At 43.6% G+C, this 14,538-nt stretch overlaps 1 protein-coding gene across 1 annotated transcript in view; it reads left to right on the plus strand.

The window, feature by feature from the left end:
* Positions 1 to 751: 751 nt before the first annotated feature.
* LOC311132690 (regulator of G-protein signaling 12-like) overlaps positions 752 to 14,538 on the plus strand; it is a gene marked incomplete at its 3' end in the record, with an annotated part of 70,225 nt that continues 56,438 nt past the window's right edge. Inside the window, exons 1-2 of the mRNA XM_084165958.1 lie at positions 752 to 2,626; positions 10,161 to 10,262. Coding sequence (XP_084022084.1) covers positions 755 to 2,626; positions 10,161 to 10,262 — 1,974 coding nt within the window. The 5' untranslated portion in view covers positions 752 to 754. The remainder of the gene's footprint in view (positions 2,627 to 10,160; positions 10,263 to 14,538) is intronic.

Below are 14,538 nucleotides of genomic sequence, written 5' to 3' on the forward strand. Positions count from 1 at the left end.
ATTTAAAATTAGGAAATATTTTAGAAAGGATATTTTTTGTTTTGTTGTATTTTTCTGGACAATGCCTAACAATTGTGCTGTTTTGTAAACATTTAACCAAGAGAGGTAAAGAAACGATGTCAAACGAAACCAAATCAAGGCGCTCGAGCATGTTTCATTAACAAACGTCTCGCTTGAAAGCTCGTGCATTGATTGAACGGTTCTTGAGAAGGGGGCCAGCTGGCGCTGTCTGTCTACTCTATGGCGAGTAGATGGTTAATTTGCACGCTCACTTGGGAAGAGGCTAAATGGTCTCTTCAGCCCACGCTTGTCTGGTTAAACTATAACAACCCATACATATATTTTCGTCCAAAAAATATGGACATTGTTATAGTGTGCAGCATTATTGTAGCAGAATTAAATCATGCAATCTTTTTAAAGTGAATGTTTCTAAAATAAAGGGGAAAGCATTTCATGCTTTTTGTGCTCAACACATTGTATCACCATTACTATTTTGTTTATACATTGTGTAACAATATGTTGTTTAACATAATGTTATCACATGATAAGTGTTGCAGTTTGTTAAAATATTGTTACAGTAGGCCTATGCCTAATCATTATCTGTATCTCACTTTGCTTAAATCTCTCTCTCTTGTCTACTTTTAGTGTTTACACAGGATGACAACAACACTTCAGTGTTGGCACTAAAAAGATATCACTCCAGTGTGACATTCGGTTCCCACGCTCTGCATTTGAAAAAACGGCCACATTCAGGATGAGGATGCCGGGACAGGCCGAAGGGGCGCGGAGGCGTCTGGATCTGACCTCTCCTCATGAAGTCAGAGGGGTTGAGGTTGTTCGAGGACGTGTAGGATACGGGTTTACCTTATCGGGACAAGGCCCGTGCCTCTTGAGTGGTATATTGGAGGGGAGCCCTGCAGACCAGGTGGGACTGAAGCAGGGGGATCGTATAGTGAGCGTCAACGGAACTGACGTGGCAAAGGCATCCCATGAGGCCGTGGTGCAGTTGATTGGCACCTGTAAAGGCCCCTTACGGTTGGTGGTGCTTGTCGGGAGCGGGCCCTTGGTGGACCTATCCTCCAGTGACGAGGAGTTAAGGATTTCTAGAACAGAGGGAAAGGTGCTTTTTCAGAAGGGGGGTGTTTTTCGCACTGTTTCGGACCACTCTGGCAACTCGTCATCTAACTCCGTAAACGCCACCCCAGCTAAACCAAGGCCTGTGTCGGAACCTGACATGTCCCACTGGATCCAACCTTCGAACTACAAAACCCAGCCTGTCTTCCTGTCTGAGGAGGAAACCGCCAGAGTGGCAGACAGCGACTCTGTTTTCAACGACCAGGAGGATGATGTGAATCCAGACTGGAGTATTCTGAACACAGCCATGGTGGTGGGCTACCTGGGCTCCACTGAACTGATCTTGGCTTTGTCCAGACATGGCTCAGAGGACGACTGCCTACAGGTGATCCGCAGGTGTATCAGACTTATGGGCACAGAGCAGGAGACCCACACGCTGGTGATGATGAAGATCATGTTCGACTGCGTCCGCCTCTGTGATGACACAGGAGCCGTCCTTGCCGCCTTCCCTGCCGAGAACCTTGTCCTGGGCGTGGTGTGTTCCGAGGACAGGCGCTTTTTTTGTCTGGTCACCACTGCGCACATCTCTGGCGGCCACGTTGGCCAGAACGGTCCCCTGAGTACCTCCTGCCACGTCTTCTTCATCGACCCCGAGCTGTGTCACCACAGTGACCACCTGGGCATCACAGGGCGCTTCGGCTTCGACTGCACCCCTGACCCAGACACCCAGGGCTGCCTGGAGTTCCCCCTTACTCCCCCCTCCGTCCTCCAGTTTGTATCTGTCTTATACTGTGACATGGGGGAGGCAGTGGAGAGGCTTAGAACCAGGCTGGACAGAGACTCAGCCCACCACCTCCACACGCAACAGAATGGCAGCAGCACCGGTAAGAACGGCAGCGCCAGCAGCAACGGAGACAGCGGGATCGGAAATGCCTCCCCCCCTGAGGAGAGAGCGGACAGGGATTTCCCCATCGCCCACGGAAACGACCCTGGGGGCCAGCTCCCCAGCTGTCCATGGGAGGATTACCCCCAGGCCGAAGGAGACCTCACCCAAATACTAGCTCATCAAAATGGCCGCCTAAACGTCCATCCTAATCCAGGCAGCACAAATTCCCTTTCTGAATCTCTACCGGGCCCAGCGTTGTTAACCGGCCCATCCGGTGGCCCTCCTCCCAGGCTGGAGTTTCAGTTCAAGCCCCCGCCACCACCGTACCCTCTGGCTAAGAACCAGAAACAGAACCTAACAGGAGGAGGCCCCTTCAGAAGCAGTCAGTGCTGGTTCTCTATGAGTGTCAAGCAGAGGTGGCCTAAGGGCCGAGGTGGAGAGCCCGAGTCCCAGGCAACACCGGCCACTAACAGCTGGTCAGGACCAGCCACGTTGGGTAGCACCAATGCTCTGCCACCCCCCATGAGCCAGATCCCACCAGACAGGTACCTGGCAGCGGAGGCCATGATGCTGCTGCCCCAGAGGGAGGAGTGGAGCAAACGACTCTGGAGAGTAGAATCTGGAGAGCTGCTGAATGGAAATCCCAGGAAAGATGCCAATACCAAGGTGAGATATTTTTTTAAACATTTTAGTCATTTAGCAGACGCTCTTATCCAGAGCGACTTACAGTTAGTGAGTGCATACATTTTTTTTCATACTGGCCCCCTGTGGAAATCGAACCCACAACCCTGGCGTTGCAAACGCCATGCTCTACCAACTGAGCTACACGGGACTAGAAGAGGGAATGCTGTTGTGTTGTTTATTGTGTGATGTGTCAATGTATGTGAGTGCTTGTATGTGTTTACTGAATGTATAGGCCAGAGTAAATCCAGGGTGTAACCCTAACCCAAAGTTAAGATAGGTCCTATCTTTACTTTGTGCAAAAGGAACAAAAATACATTTGCATGCTTTTTTCTGTTTAGCATCTGGTTTTGTGTTTCTGTTTGCTTTATGTTCAACTATATTCCACAGGAAGTGATAAATGGGTTGCAGGAGTTGAGTTGCCAGTTACTGAGAGGGTGGACAGCCCATTCACTCTCACACCTAATATAATACACCATTTCACCGCTCAATTGGCTGTGAATTGAGCTTGAAAAAGCCACCTGTTAGCTTATACCTCAATGATGTCATTTTCATAAATCCACCTCCGGAGTAAGTTCAGTTACAAACAGGCTTTTCTGTTCTTCTCCTCATTGTCCACAAGATGTCCCTGTTTCACTATTTAGCTGTGATGGGAGTGAGTTTCCCCATTGAAGAAGTACTTAAAAGGCTACTTACAGGTAACTGCCAAAATAATGGAAACACTTGAGTAAATGTGGGATACAAAGTATATTGAAAGCAGGTGCTTCCACACAGGTGTGGTTCCTGAGTTAATTAAGAAATTAACATCCCATCATGCTTAGAGTCATGTATAAAGATGTTGGGCAGGCCATTATTTTGGCCATTATCAAATAAAATAAAATGTTATTCTTCACATTATTCGTAAACGACAGGTGTAGACTAACATTGAAATGCTTACTTGTGGGCCCTTTCCAACAATGCAGAGAGAAAGAAAATAGAGAAAAAATAGAAAAGTAATAATAAATACACAATGAGTAACGATAACTTGACTACACAGGAGGTTGGTGGCACCTTAATTGGGGAGGACGGGCTCGTGGTGATGGCTGGAGCGGAATTGGTGGAATGGTATCAAATACATCAAACACATGGTTTCCATGTGTAAAATGCCATTCCATGTGCTCCGTTCCAGCCATTATTATGAGCAGTCCTCCCCTCAGAAGCATCCACTGCTTGGCTATATATATGGGGTACCAGTACCAAGTTGATGTGCAGGGGTATGAGGTAATTGAGGTAGATACAGTGCCTTCATAAAGTATTCATACCCCTTGACTTATTTCACATTTAGTTGTGTTAAAGCCGGAATTCAAAATGGATTGAATAGATTTGTTTTTTCACCCATTTACACACAATACCCCAATACCCCAACAAGGCAGGTCCTACAGGCCCTAGTTTTGTCACACCTGGACTACTGTTCAGTCGTGTGGTCAGGTGCCACAAAAAAGGACTTAAGAAAATTGCAATTGGCTCAGAACAGGGCAGCATGGCTGGCCCTTGGATGTACACAGAGAGCTAATATTAATAATATGCATGTCGATCTCTCCTGGCTCAAAGTGGAGGAGAGATTGACTTCATCACTACTTGTGTTTATGAGAGGTGTTGACATGTTGGGTGCACCGAGCTGTCTGTTTGAGCTACTGGCGCACAGCTCTGTCACCCATGCATACCCCACAAGACATGCCACCAGAGGTCTCTTCACAGTCCCAAAGTCCAGAACAGACTATGGGAGGCACACAGTACTACATAGAGCAATGACTACATGGAACTCTATTCCACATCAGGTAACTGATGCAAGTAGTAAAGTTAGATTTAAAAAACAGATAAAAAACACCTTATGGAACAGCGGGGACTGTGAAGCAACACAAACATAGGCACAGACCCATGCATATACACACACGATAGCATACGCACTATACACACACGTACACATGGATTTTTGTACTGTAGATATGTGGTAGTGGTGCAGTAGGGGCCTGAGGGCACACAGTGTGTTGTGAAATCTGTGAATGTATTGTAATGTTTTTTAAATTGTATGAACTGCCTTAATTTTTCTGGACCCCAGGAAGAGTAGCTGCTGCCAAGGCAGCAGCTAATGGGAATCCATAATAAATACAAATACAAATGACAAAGTGAAAACATGTTTTTAGAATTTTTAGCAAATGTATTGAAAATGAAATACAGAAATATCTTGTTTGCATAAGTATTCACACCCGAGTCAATACTTTGCAGAAGCACCTTTGGCAGTGATTACAGCTGTGAGTCAAATATTTGCCCATTATTATTTTCAAAATTCTTCAAGCTCTGTCAAATTCTTCAAGCTCTGTCTATGGCAAGATCATTTTCAGGTCTTGCCATAGATTTTCAAGCAGATTTAAGTTAAAACTTTAACTCGGCCACTCAGGAACATTCACTGTCTTCTTGGTAAGCAAATCTAGTGTAGATTTGGCCTTGTGTTTTAGGTTATTGTCCTGCTTAAAGGTGAATTAATCTCCCAGTGTCTGGTGGAAAGCAGACTGAACCAGGTTTTCCTCTAGGATTTTGCCTGTGCTTAGCTGCATTCTGAACTTCCCAGTCCTTAACGATTACAAGCATACCCATAACATGATGCAGCCACCATTATGCTTGAAAATATGGGGAGAGTGGTACTCAGTAATGTGTTGTATTGGATTTGCCCCAAACATAACACTTTGTATTCAGGACAAAAAGTTACTTAATTGCTTTGCCACATTTTTTGCAGTATTACTTTAGTGCCTTGTTGCAAACAGGATGCATGTTTTGGAATATTTTTATTCTGTGCAGGCTTCCTTCTTTTCAGTCTGTCAATTAAGTTAGTATTGTGTAGTAACTACAATGTTGTTGATTCATCCATAGAAGAAAACTATCACAGCTATTAAACTCTGTAACTGTTTTAAAGTCACCATTGGCCTCATGGTGAAATCCCTGAGCGGTTTCCTTCCTCTCCGGCATCTAAGTTAGGAAGGATGCCCGTGCCTGGGTGTATTGATACACCATCCAAAGTGTCATTAATTCTTCACCATGCTCAAAGGGAGAATCAATGTCTGCTTTTTTTTTGTTCTTCCCCCATCTACCAATAGGTGCCCTTCTTTGCGAGGCATTGGAAAACCTCTCAGGTCTTTGTGGTTGAATCTGTGTTTGAAATTCACTGCTCGACTGATAATTGTATGTGTGGGGTACAGAGATGGGGTAGTCATTTAAAAATCATGTTAAACACTATTATTGCACAATTATTTACTCCTGAACTCATTTAGGCTTGCCATAACAAAGGGCTTGAATACTTATTGACTCAAGACATTTCAGCTTTTCGTTTTTAATTAATTGGTAATACAAAATCGAAAAACATAATTACACTTTGACATTATGGGGTATTGTGTGTAGGCCAGTGACAAAAACTCTCAGTTTAATCCATTGTAAATTCAGGCTGTAACACAACAAAATGTGGAAAAAGTCAAGGGGTATGAATACTTTCTGAAGGCACTGTATGTACATACAGTATAACTAGGAATAAAGTAACTAGGCAACAGGATGGATAATAAACAGTAGCAGCAGCGTATGTGATGAGTCAAAAAAAGTTAGTACAAAAAGGGTCAATGCTGATAGTCCGGGTAGCTATTTGGCTAACTATTTAACTTACTATTTAGCAGTTTTATGGCTTGTGGGTAGAAGCTGTTCAATGTCCTGTTAGTTCCAGACTTGGTGCATCATTACAGCTTGCCGTGTGGTAGCAGAGAGAACAGTCTATGACTTGGGTGGCTGGAGTCTTTGACAATTTTTAGGGCCTTCCTCTGATACCGGCTGGTATAGAGGTACTGGATGGCAGGGAGCTCGGCCCAAGTGATATACTGGCCCGTACGCACTACCCTCTGTAGCGCCTTGCGGTCGGATGCCAAGTAGTTTCCATACCAAGCGGTGATGCAGCCAGTCAAGATGCTCTCAATGGTGCAGCTGTAGAACCTTTTGAGGATCTGAGAGCCCATGCCAAATGTTTTCAAAGCCTCCTGAGGGGGGAAAGGCGTTGTCTTCACGACTGTGTTGGTATGTGTGGACCATGATAGATCCTTAGTGATGTGGACACAGAGCAACTTTGAAGTTCTCGACCCGCTCCTCTACAGCCCCGTCGATGTGAATGAGGGCGTTCGGCCCTCCGTTTCCTGTAGTCCACGATCAGCTCCTTTGTCTTGCTGATTTTTGGCTACCATGGCGATGCCCCCATAGGATGACAATGCCCCCATCCAAATGGCACGAGTGGTCACTGAATGGTTTGATGAGCATGAAAACGATGTAGACCATATACCATGGCCATCTTAGTCACCAGATCTCAACTCAATTGGACACTTATGGGAGATTCTGGGGCGGCGCTGGAGAGTGTTTTCCACCACCATCAACAAAACACCAAAAGTATGGAATTTCTTGTCGAAGCAACTAGTAATGCGCGGGGTTGACTCATAACCCGCAGTCCCCGCGGTTATATCTGCGGGGCGGGCAGGTTTAGGGTCATGGAATATTGTGAATAAAGAGATGCATTAAAATCCATAAATGGGTAGAATAAAGAGAAAACAATGTATTAAAAATGCATAAATTCTTGTGCAATTCATATCTGTAGGCTACATTGAGGTTATTCTTTCATTATTTTTATCTGACGTTAGCTTTAGGGCATAACTGTAGCACGCCAAATACACACCATTTGCCAAATGATTTTAGGAACTTGTTAATGTCGATCCACTGAGACAAAAAGGACAATGTCTGTGTTTAATTCAATAAGAGAAAAGCTTTGAAATAGAGAGAAGGGAGGGCCAGAACAGTAGTGTAATGTTTGGGAAAGATTTGGCAAAAGAGGATGATAGCAGTGCCGGCTATATTATGTATGATGATTGTGAGGTGCTATAGAAATTCTAAAGTAAAATCACAGGGAAAAATGTCATATCAAGGGAACTGGACGGTTCAGATGGGTTAAATGGAATAGTAGCCTAACTAAAATCTGGACACTGACTGTAGGTCCATAACCTCTCACATAGCTTAATATAGTATTAACCCCTGCAGAATTAAGCATTTCTTGCAGTAAAATTATAGGCTACACCAAATGTAAATTTTGACTCTGGAACAGGAGTGGAGAAATATTATTTATTTATTTTAGCATCATGACAGAATTACAGACGGTCCCTAACCGCGCATTCAAAGTGCTATCTTTATCAGCATCATAAAAGCTGATAGTATATGCATAAAATATGCATCCAAGCCGAACTGCATCCAAAAACATGTTGGGTCGTTTGAACAGCTTCTAATGTCCTTAAAACCGGTCAAACTGATGTCATTTGGAAATGTTGCACTGATGACCAAGAGTTTACTTAGTCTTCTAGGGCAACAAGTATTGACAGAAGAGAAGCTGCATGTATCTAATTACTAACAAACAGCCTACCAAAATGTTGGAAATTATAAGCAGAAACATTGGCCTATCCAAAAAGGCCTGTCAAAAATGTTGTATTTGCGCGCTAAGGTCGGGTGCGGGCCTCAAAGTTTCACTTTATCATATACTGTGTAGTGGGGCGGTTGCGGATGGGTTTTCTGTAGCTCAGCTGGTAGAGCACGGCGCTTGTAACGCCAGGGTAGTGGGTTCGATCCCCGGGACCACCCATACACAAAAAAAAATTATGCACGCATGACTGTAAGTCGCTTTGGATAAAAGCGTCTGCTAAATGGCATATTATTATTATATTATTATTATTAGCAGTTGCGGGCGGGTGAACAAACAGCTGACCCCCGCATGACTAGGCCCAACGCCCTATTAAGACACTTTATGTTGGTGTTTCCTTTGTTTTGGCAGTTACCTGTATACTGTATACTCAATATGTTTCCTGTTGACACAGAAGTAAAGGTGCATTCTAAACTTTGGGAAAAATCCTCAAAACATATTAAAGTACTTTGAAAAGTCAATACAGAAAGTTAACCTGTTATAATATGTTTCTCCTGTGACTACACTATTGCATGCATGGCAAAACAGAATCTTTGCTTTGGCAGAGGCACATTTGAGCAGAATCTAGTAACAAATTGAGAGAATCCTCCTCTACCATCTGATGCGTTTTTATTTCCACTTTTCTTCTTTCCGGTACAGAGAGCAGATTACCCGAGTCAGATGATAGGGGAAAATATGTGCGCTGTTTATCATTGTGTTTGTCTCTCGCTGTTTATCCAAGAGAAAGTTATTATCCTGTGTGCATATGCCTTGATGAATAATGTGTCTGTCTGAAATGTCCTCTGTTCTGAAAAGAAGACAATTTTGCACAGGAAGCTAAGGCAAATTACAGGGTAGAGCCCATGTGATACCATGGTAATTACCGGCAATTCTTTATTCCAGCTCAGACATTAGGCTGGGCTTTCACCCATTATTACAATAGCGGGGCTGCTGGTAAAATGTGTTTCTCATGCTCCTTTTGTGTAGCAGTGAAACGGTGAGATTAAGGTGCAGGTGAAAGGGGAGGAGTTTAGTTTGATGGAGGCTTTTGAGGTAAAGTAGGTAAAGGTACATTTCTTCACTACCTCAGCCCAACTGGTGTCTGTGAAATCGTCAACATTGTGCAGAACTGAGACTAATGGGTTGACCATGTTTCACATGGGGCTCACTGTCGTGTGTGTGTGGCCAATCCGTTATTTTTGTACAATCTGTGGGCCAATCACAGTTATGTTGTCGGGCAGGAAGGGAGTTGCATGTCAGGACCCCTGTTTATTTAAGGACACGCCACATGGCCTGAAGGTCAAGGCAGGAAGAACATCTGTCATCATCTTGGTTGGTTTACATCATCTTGGTTTAATTGCCCAGTGAGATAGTTCCTTATCACTCCACACAAATCTCTCCAAAACTGCAAGCTTGTACAGTGTATAAGGATATGCCTATTTTGTATGGAAGTGTATTCCAGACAAAGGGATGGTCACCATTGACAAGTTTACAGTACTGATCCCTAATGCTTACATCATGTCAAAGGTGTTATGTCATGTTTATGATGGTGTTATGTAGGCTCATGACCCATAGCTAAGTATGACAAGAACCATGATAGGATCAGTGGTGCATGTAGTAGTGTGATGTTTGGGCAGACAGTCAGTAGCCCTTTCCTGCAGTCAAATAACCTAGTGGCCTCATGGGTGGAATGTTATTCATATATTTCATAATTTCGTAATTAATTAAATTAAAATTAAAAACACCGGAAATGCAGTGTTTCTATGTCAAATAGTTTTGTTATATTTCAGTCTTACGTGATATATATAAAGTATAATATTGGGAAACTCTAAATTGAATACATTTCAACTCTATATCTGATATGGTACTCTTCTTTTTAAGCCCATAACCATGTGTGTGAGGTGTATACCTTTGTTTCAAAGTAGATTTGTTTAAGACTATCAAGAAATACTCTGTGTGACCCTGATTTAGCCCACTGCAGTAAAAGGTTAATGTTCTCTCTTCTCCCCATGACAGGGCTCCAAGTTCTGGGGCATTGGTGCCGGCCGCTCCTCTGTCCGTCGCTCCTTTGGACACTCCAAGAGGCTCAGCCTGGCACGTTCACTGGACGACCTGGAGGTAGGCCCCATGTCCAGTACAGTCTTTACTCGGGTTGCCCGGTATTAACCCATTTGTGTTTCTGTAATTGGAGTTCTTTGAATTAGAGTAAAATATCTGTTGTTCAATCAACTTAATTCAATACAACTCTTTTCTGACTTATCGTAACAAAGCCTTTCTATTATAGCATTGTAAAATGGCCCTGTAGCGCTGTGTACCCATCTTTTATGGGAACTGCATTTTTAAAGCATGCCGCTCGCTTATATGCGGAGGAGTTGGTCAGCTTGACTAATTTGGACATTCAGCCCAACCTCCCTCCCCACTTCTGCTCCAGTTTCATCTCTTTTTTAACCTTTCATTTCCATTTGCCTTGAACTCTCATATTTGGTGCCACACTTGCGGCGAGGGTGGCTCACAAAGGGGTTTTTGTGTGGGCCAGAGGCATGGGCCCTGTTGGTGTGGCCTTGCTAACGAGCAGTGCTACTGAATGACGTGCCAACATTTCTCCCCTATTAGCATTGCTCAGGGATTCTACAGCCCCCTGCTTTCTCTTTCACACACACACACACACACACACACACACTCACACACACACACACACACACACACACACACACACACACACACACACACACACACACTGCACACACACATGCGCTGTCACTCACCCCCACACTAAACAGTAGTGTCATAAACTTGAGGCATCTGGTTCTCTGTTTAAGTTCTATAGGGTTTTCAACAAGTCTCTCTGGAACATAAACCTGTACAGAACAGCTTCACACAATGTAAAACACATTTCTTATGTCTGACCTAATTGGTTTTGACATTTTGTTTTGCTCTCTTTTGTGTTTGTCATCGAAGGAGTGGGCGGACGACTCAACTTCAAAGCCTTCTGTCTGAATCACTTTTACCTCAACATGGCTGTTCATTCCTACCACACAGCAATAGGATGTTATGACTTAACGGTTTCTGCTCATTCTGTCTGAGGGATTTTTGAGTCACTGGCACTGCAGAGGAGTGAAGAGAAGATAATGGTATTGTCAGTCAGTGTGTGAACCCTGAACCAGGAACTCTATATATAGATTTACTCCACTACACCATTTTCTTATGCTCCAGCGATGTCATTGGTTTAGGCCATCTCAACAAGAGTCAAGTACAACAGCTACTGTGACGGCTATGGAGAGAGATGGGGTGTTTGACGTGTTGCAAGTGTCCATGAGGTCAATAAAACGAGCTCCAGCTTTCATACTGTACGTTAGCATTAGCTATGATCTCTGTCTACAGAGCCTGCTGACTGTACATGCTGGATGTAAACAACTGAATTATACAACTATAATAGGAACAAAACAAAAAAGGTCTGCTATAGGCCTACACAAAGAAAAGCCTGCTACCTAATAATGAACTATTTATAGCTCCAATACAATAAATTGAACACAAAATGTTATTGTCCACACGACGAGGAAATTTACCCCGGGCTTCACATAAATTACATTTATAGATATAAAACATTGCAATACCAGGAATACTTTGTCATCAAGAGCATTTCACTTGACATGTAGGACTATTATAGAGAGAAATTAACATTGGGCTTTCTAAGGTCAGCTTGTATTGAATTAAATAATAACTAGGCCTAGCTCATTTTGATGTCTCTTTTATAATTGGGCTTTCAGGGTAGTAGCTCATCCTACTGTTTGATCCTCTCTATGACGCAAACTGTAATTCTCTCAGAAATAGTTTTGGCTTAGCAAAACAAAAGGCTATATTTGGGTGGCCAAAACAGACTGAATGGGAATCCCCAGTTCAAATTGGGAACAGCAAGTAAGTAAGAGTAGTAGGATTCCCTCAAGTGTTTCCTGGAACACTAAGGCTTGGGTGTATTCCACCAGCCAAATTGTATTTTGGTCAACAGATGGCTGGTGGAGTTCATTGGTGGAGTTCATAATTAAAGGCCCAGTGAAGTCAGAAACATGATTTTCCTTTGTTTTATATATTTTGCCATACTATGAGGTTGGAATAATACTGTGAAATTGCGAAAAGTATGATCATGCCCTTTTAGTGTAAGAGCTGTTTGAAAAGAATGGCTGAAATTTTTGCCTGTTTTGGTGGGATGGAGTTTTGGCAAAATTAGTTAGACCAAAAAGCAACAGTTCCAAACCTCTTTGCTAGTTTTCAGTTTTCCCTTCCCCACTCAGACCACTCCCAGACAGTCCTAGCAAAATTCTTGTTTGAGAAATTGCTCTTTGCTAAGAAGCTATTTTTGTTTATTTTTGACCATTTAAATGTAAAATAATCACAGTAAGGTACTAATTGTTTCTCTGAAATGATTTGATATTGAGATAAAAAGAGCTGCATTGGACCTTTTAAGGGTTTCTTAGGAATTGCTGGTCCTCTGGGAGTTTTTTGTTGCTACAAAACAGTTGTTGTGTAAGCACGTCTGTGGTCTGATAAGAACTTAAAAGTGGCGTAGTTGCACATTTTTCATTGTGCAGTCACCATTTCAGCCACCCTGAAACCATGACGAAATGAGTGCAATTTACCCATGCGGCTTTAAGTCATGGTATACATTTCAGGTAATTACTATGTTTGAGGTTTTCTTCTAATGGCGGCCAAAGGCAATTAGAACCTCACCTATGGCTATCGCCCACCCCTGGTTTCCACTTCAAGGGCTCATCACCCCAAGGGCTCAGCGTCACCAGCCTGACTAAACCAGACACCATTGTTTCACCGGAGAACGGCATTCAGTCTAGTTTAACTATGCTAAAGCAGCTTCACATGATCATCAGTCAAAGATCAATGAGCCACTCCTCAAGGCTGTGTGCTGGCAGATTTAACATAGTGGCACAGTGGTCTAAGGCACTGCATCGCAGTGCTAGCTGTGCCACTAGAGTTGTGGGTTCGATTCCCACGGGGGGCTGGTATGAAAAATTAAAAATAATGTATCCACTCACAAACTGTAAGTTGCTCTGGATAAGAGCGTCTGCTAAATGACTAAAAATGTAAATAAGGAATATGATTATAAACCATGATAATAAGTCCTCTAAATGCAGAGGTTCGGCTGGTAATTTTCTTCGGATTCCGTGTACCGTTGATTCAGTGTCATAAGCCCCCTAATATCACACCCTCTAATGGACCCTCTACATCTATTATCCTACCTGGTAACATGATCAGCTACTGTAGTATCTAGAGAAGATGAAACATTACAGCAACAGGGTCCCAGGTGGCTCAGTTGGTAGAGCATGGCGCTTGCAACGCCAGGGTTGTGGGTTTGATTCCCACATGGGACCAGTACGGGAATAAAGTATGAAAATGTATGCACTCACTACTGTAAGTCGCTGTGGATAAGAGCATCTGCTAAATTACTAAAATGTAGAGCCGTTTGGCAGACATACTGTTAAGATATGGAATGACAAACTGGTGCATGTTGTGCAAGCTACATCAAAGGGGTTTTATGCCCAACACGAAAGATTCCCTATGTTGTTCCTCACCATATAAATAGCAAGTGTCATTGTATCTCAGAAGCAAAGGTGAATACACATGTTTGTTTACTAAGGTGCATCAAATTGGAATATCCCAATATACAGGGATTGGAAGGTGTTTTGTTTTGAGAGCTTTTCCTACGCACCTGACTCCTCAGACCTGTCCTCGACTCCTTAGGATGTTATTGAGCCCATTTCTCACGCTGTGTGAATCCAAAATGTGATAAGCCGCCACCAGTCACTGCCCACATCTGGACATGAGCGGACACCATGGGCCCCTGGGAGACCCTTCCAGCGGCGTTGTGGCGAGACCCCTGCTTGTAGATAACCTCTCACCGTTTGATGCTACGGAAGCTGAGAGGGATACGCACATGCGGCGGCCCTGTTGCCTTTTCCGTGGTTAGTCGTGTGCGTCAGAGCTGCGGCAACGGGTCAGGAATCAGTAAACACTGTTATATTTTACCTCACAGAGCCTCTGACATGTAGCTACCCCAGTCTGTCCTGTCGGCTAGCCTAATCTGCTGTTTTCTGTCTGTTTCGATCGTCCTGGTTGCCGTTTGGTCTCAGCAGAGGAGCTTTGATGATCAGTGATTGATGTATTTTGTGTGTGTGTGGAGATTGTGCGATAGGAGCGTTTCGCTGCACGCTGGGGCTTTGTTGTTTGGGGATGTTGAAGCCACTTTGTATCTCTTCTATTCATTTTTCAGCACACTTGTCAAAGCCCAGCCGCCCCTCCCCCCTCGCACGCCAATTCCTTCCTCATCTCAGGCTTTAATTTCCGACTCAAATCAGACGCTTTGCACACTGAATGATAAGTATGT

Source organism: Coregonus lavaretus, assembly GCF_964263955.1.
Source record: "Coregonus lavaretus genome assembly, chromosome: 7".
Lineage (NCBI taxonomy): Eukaryota > Metazoa > Chordata > Actinopteri > Salmoniformes > Salmonidae > Coregonus > Coregonus lavaretus.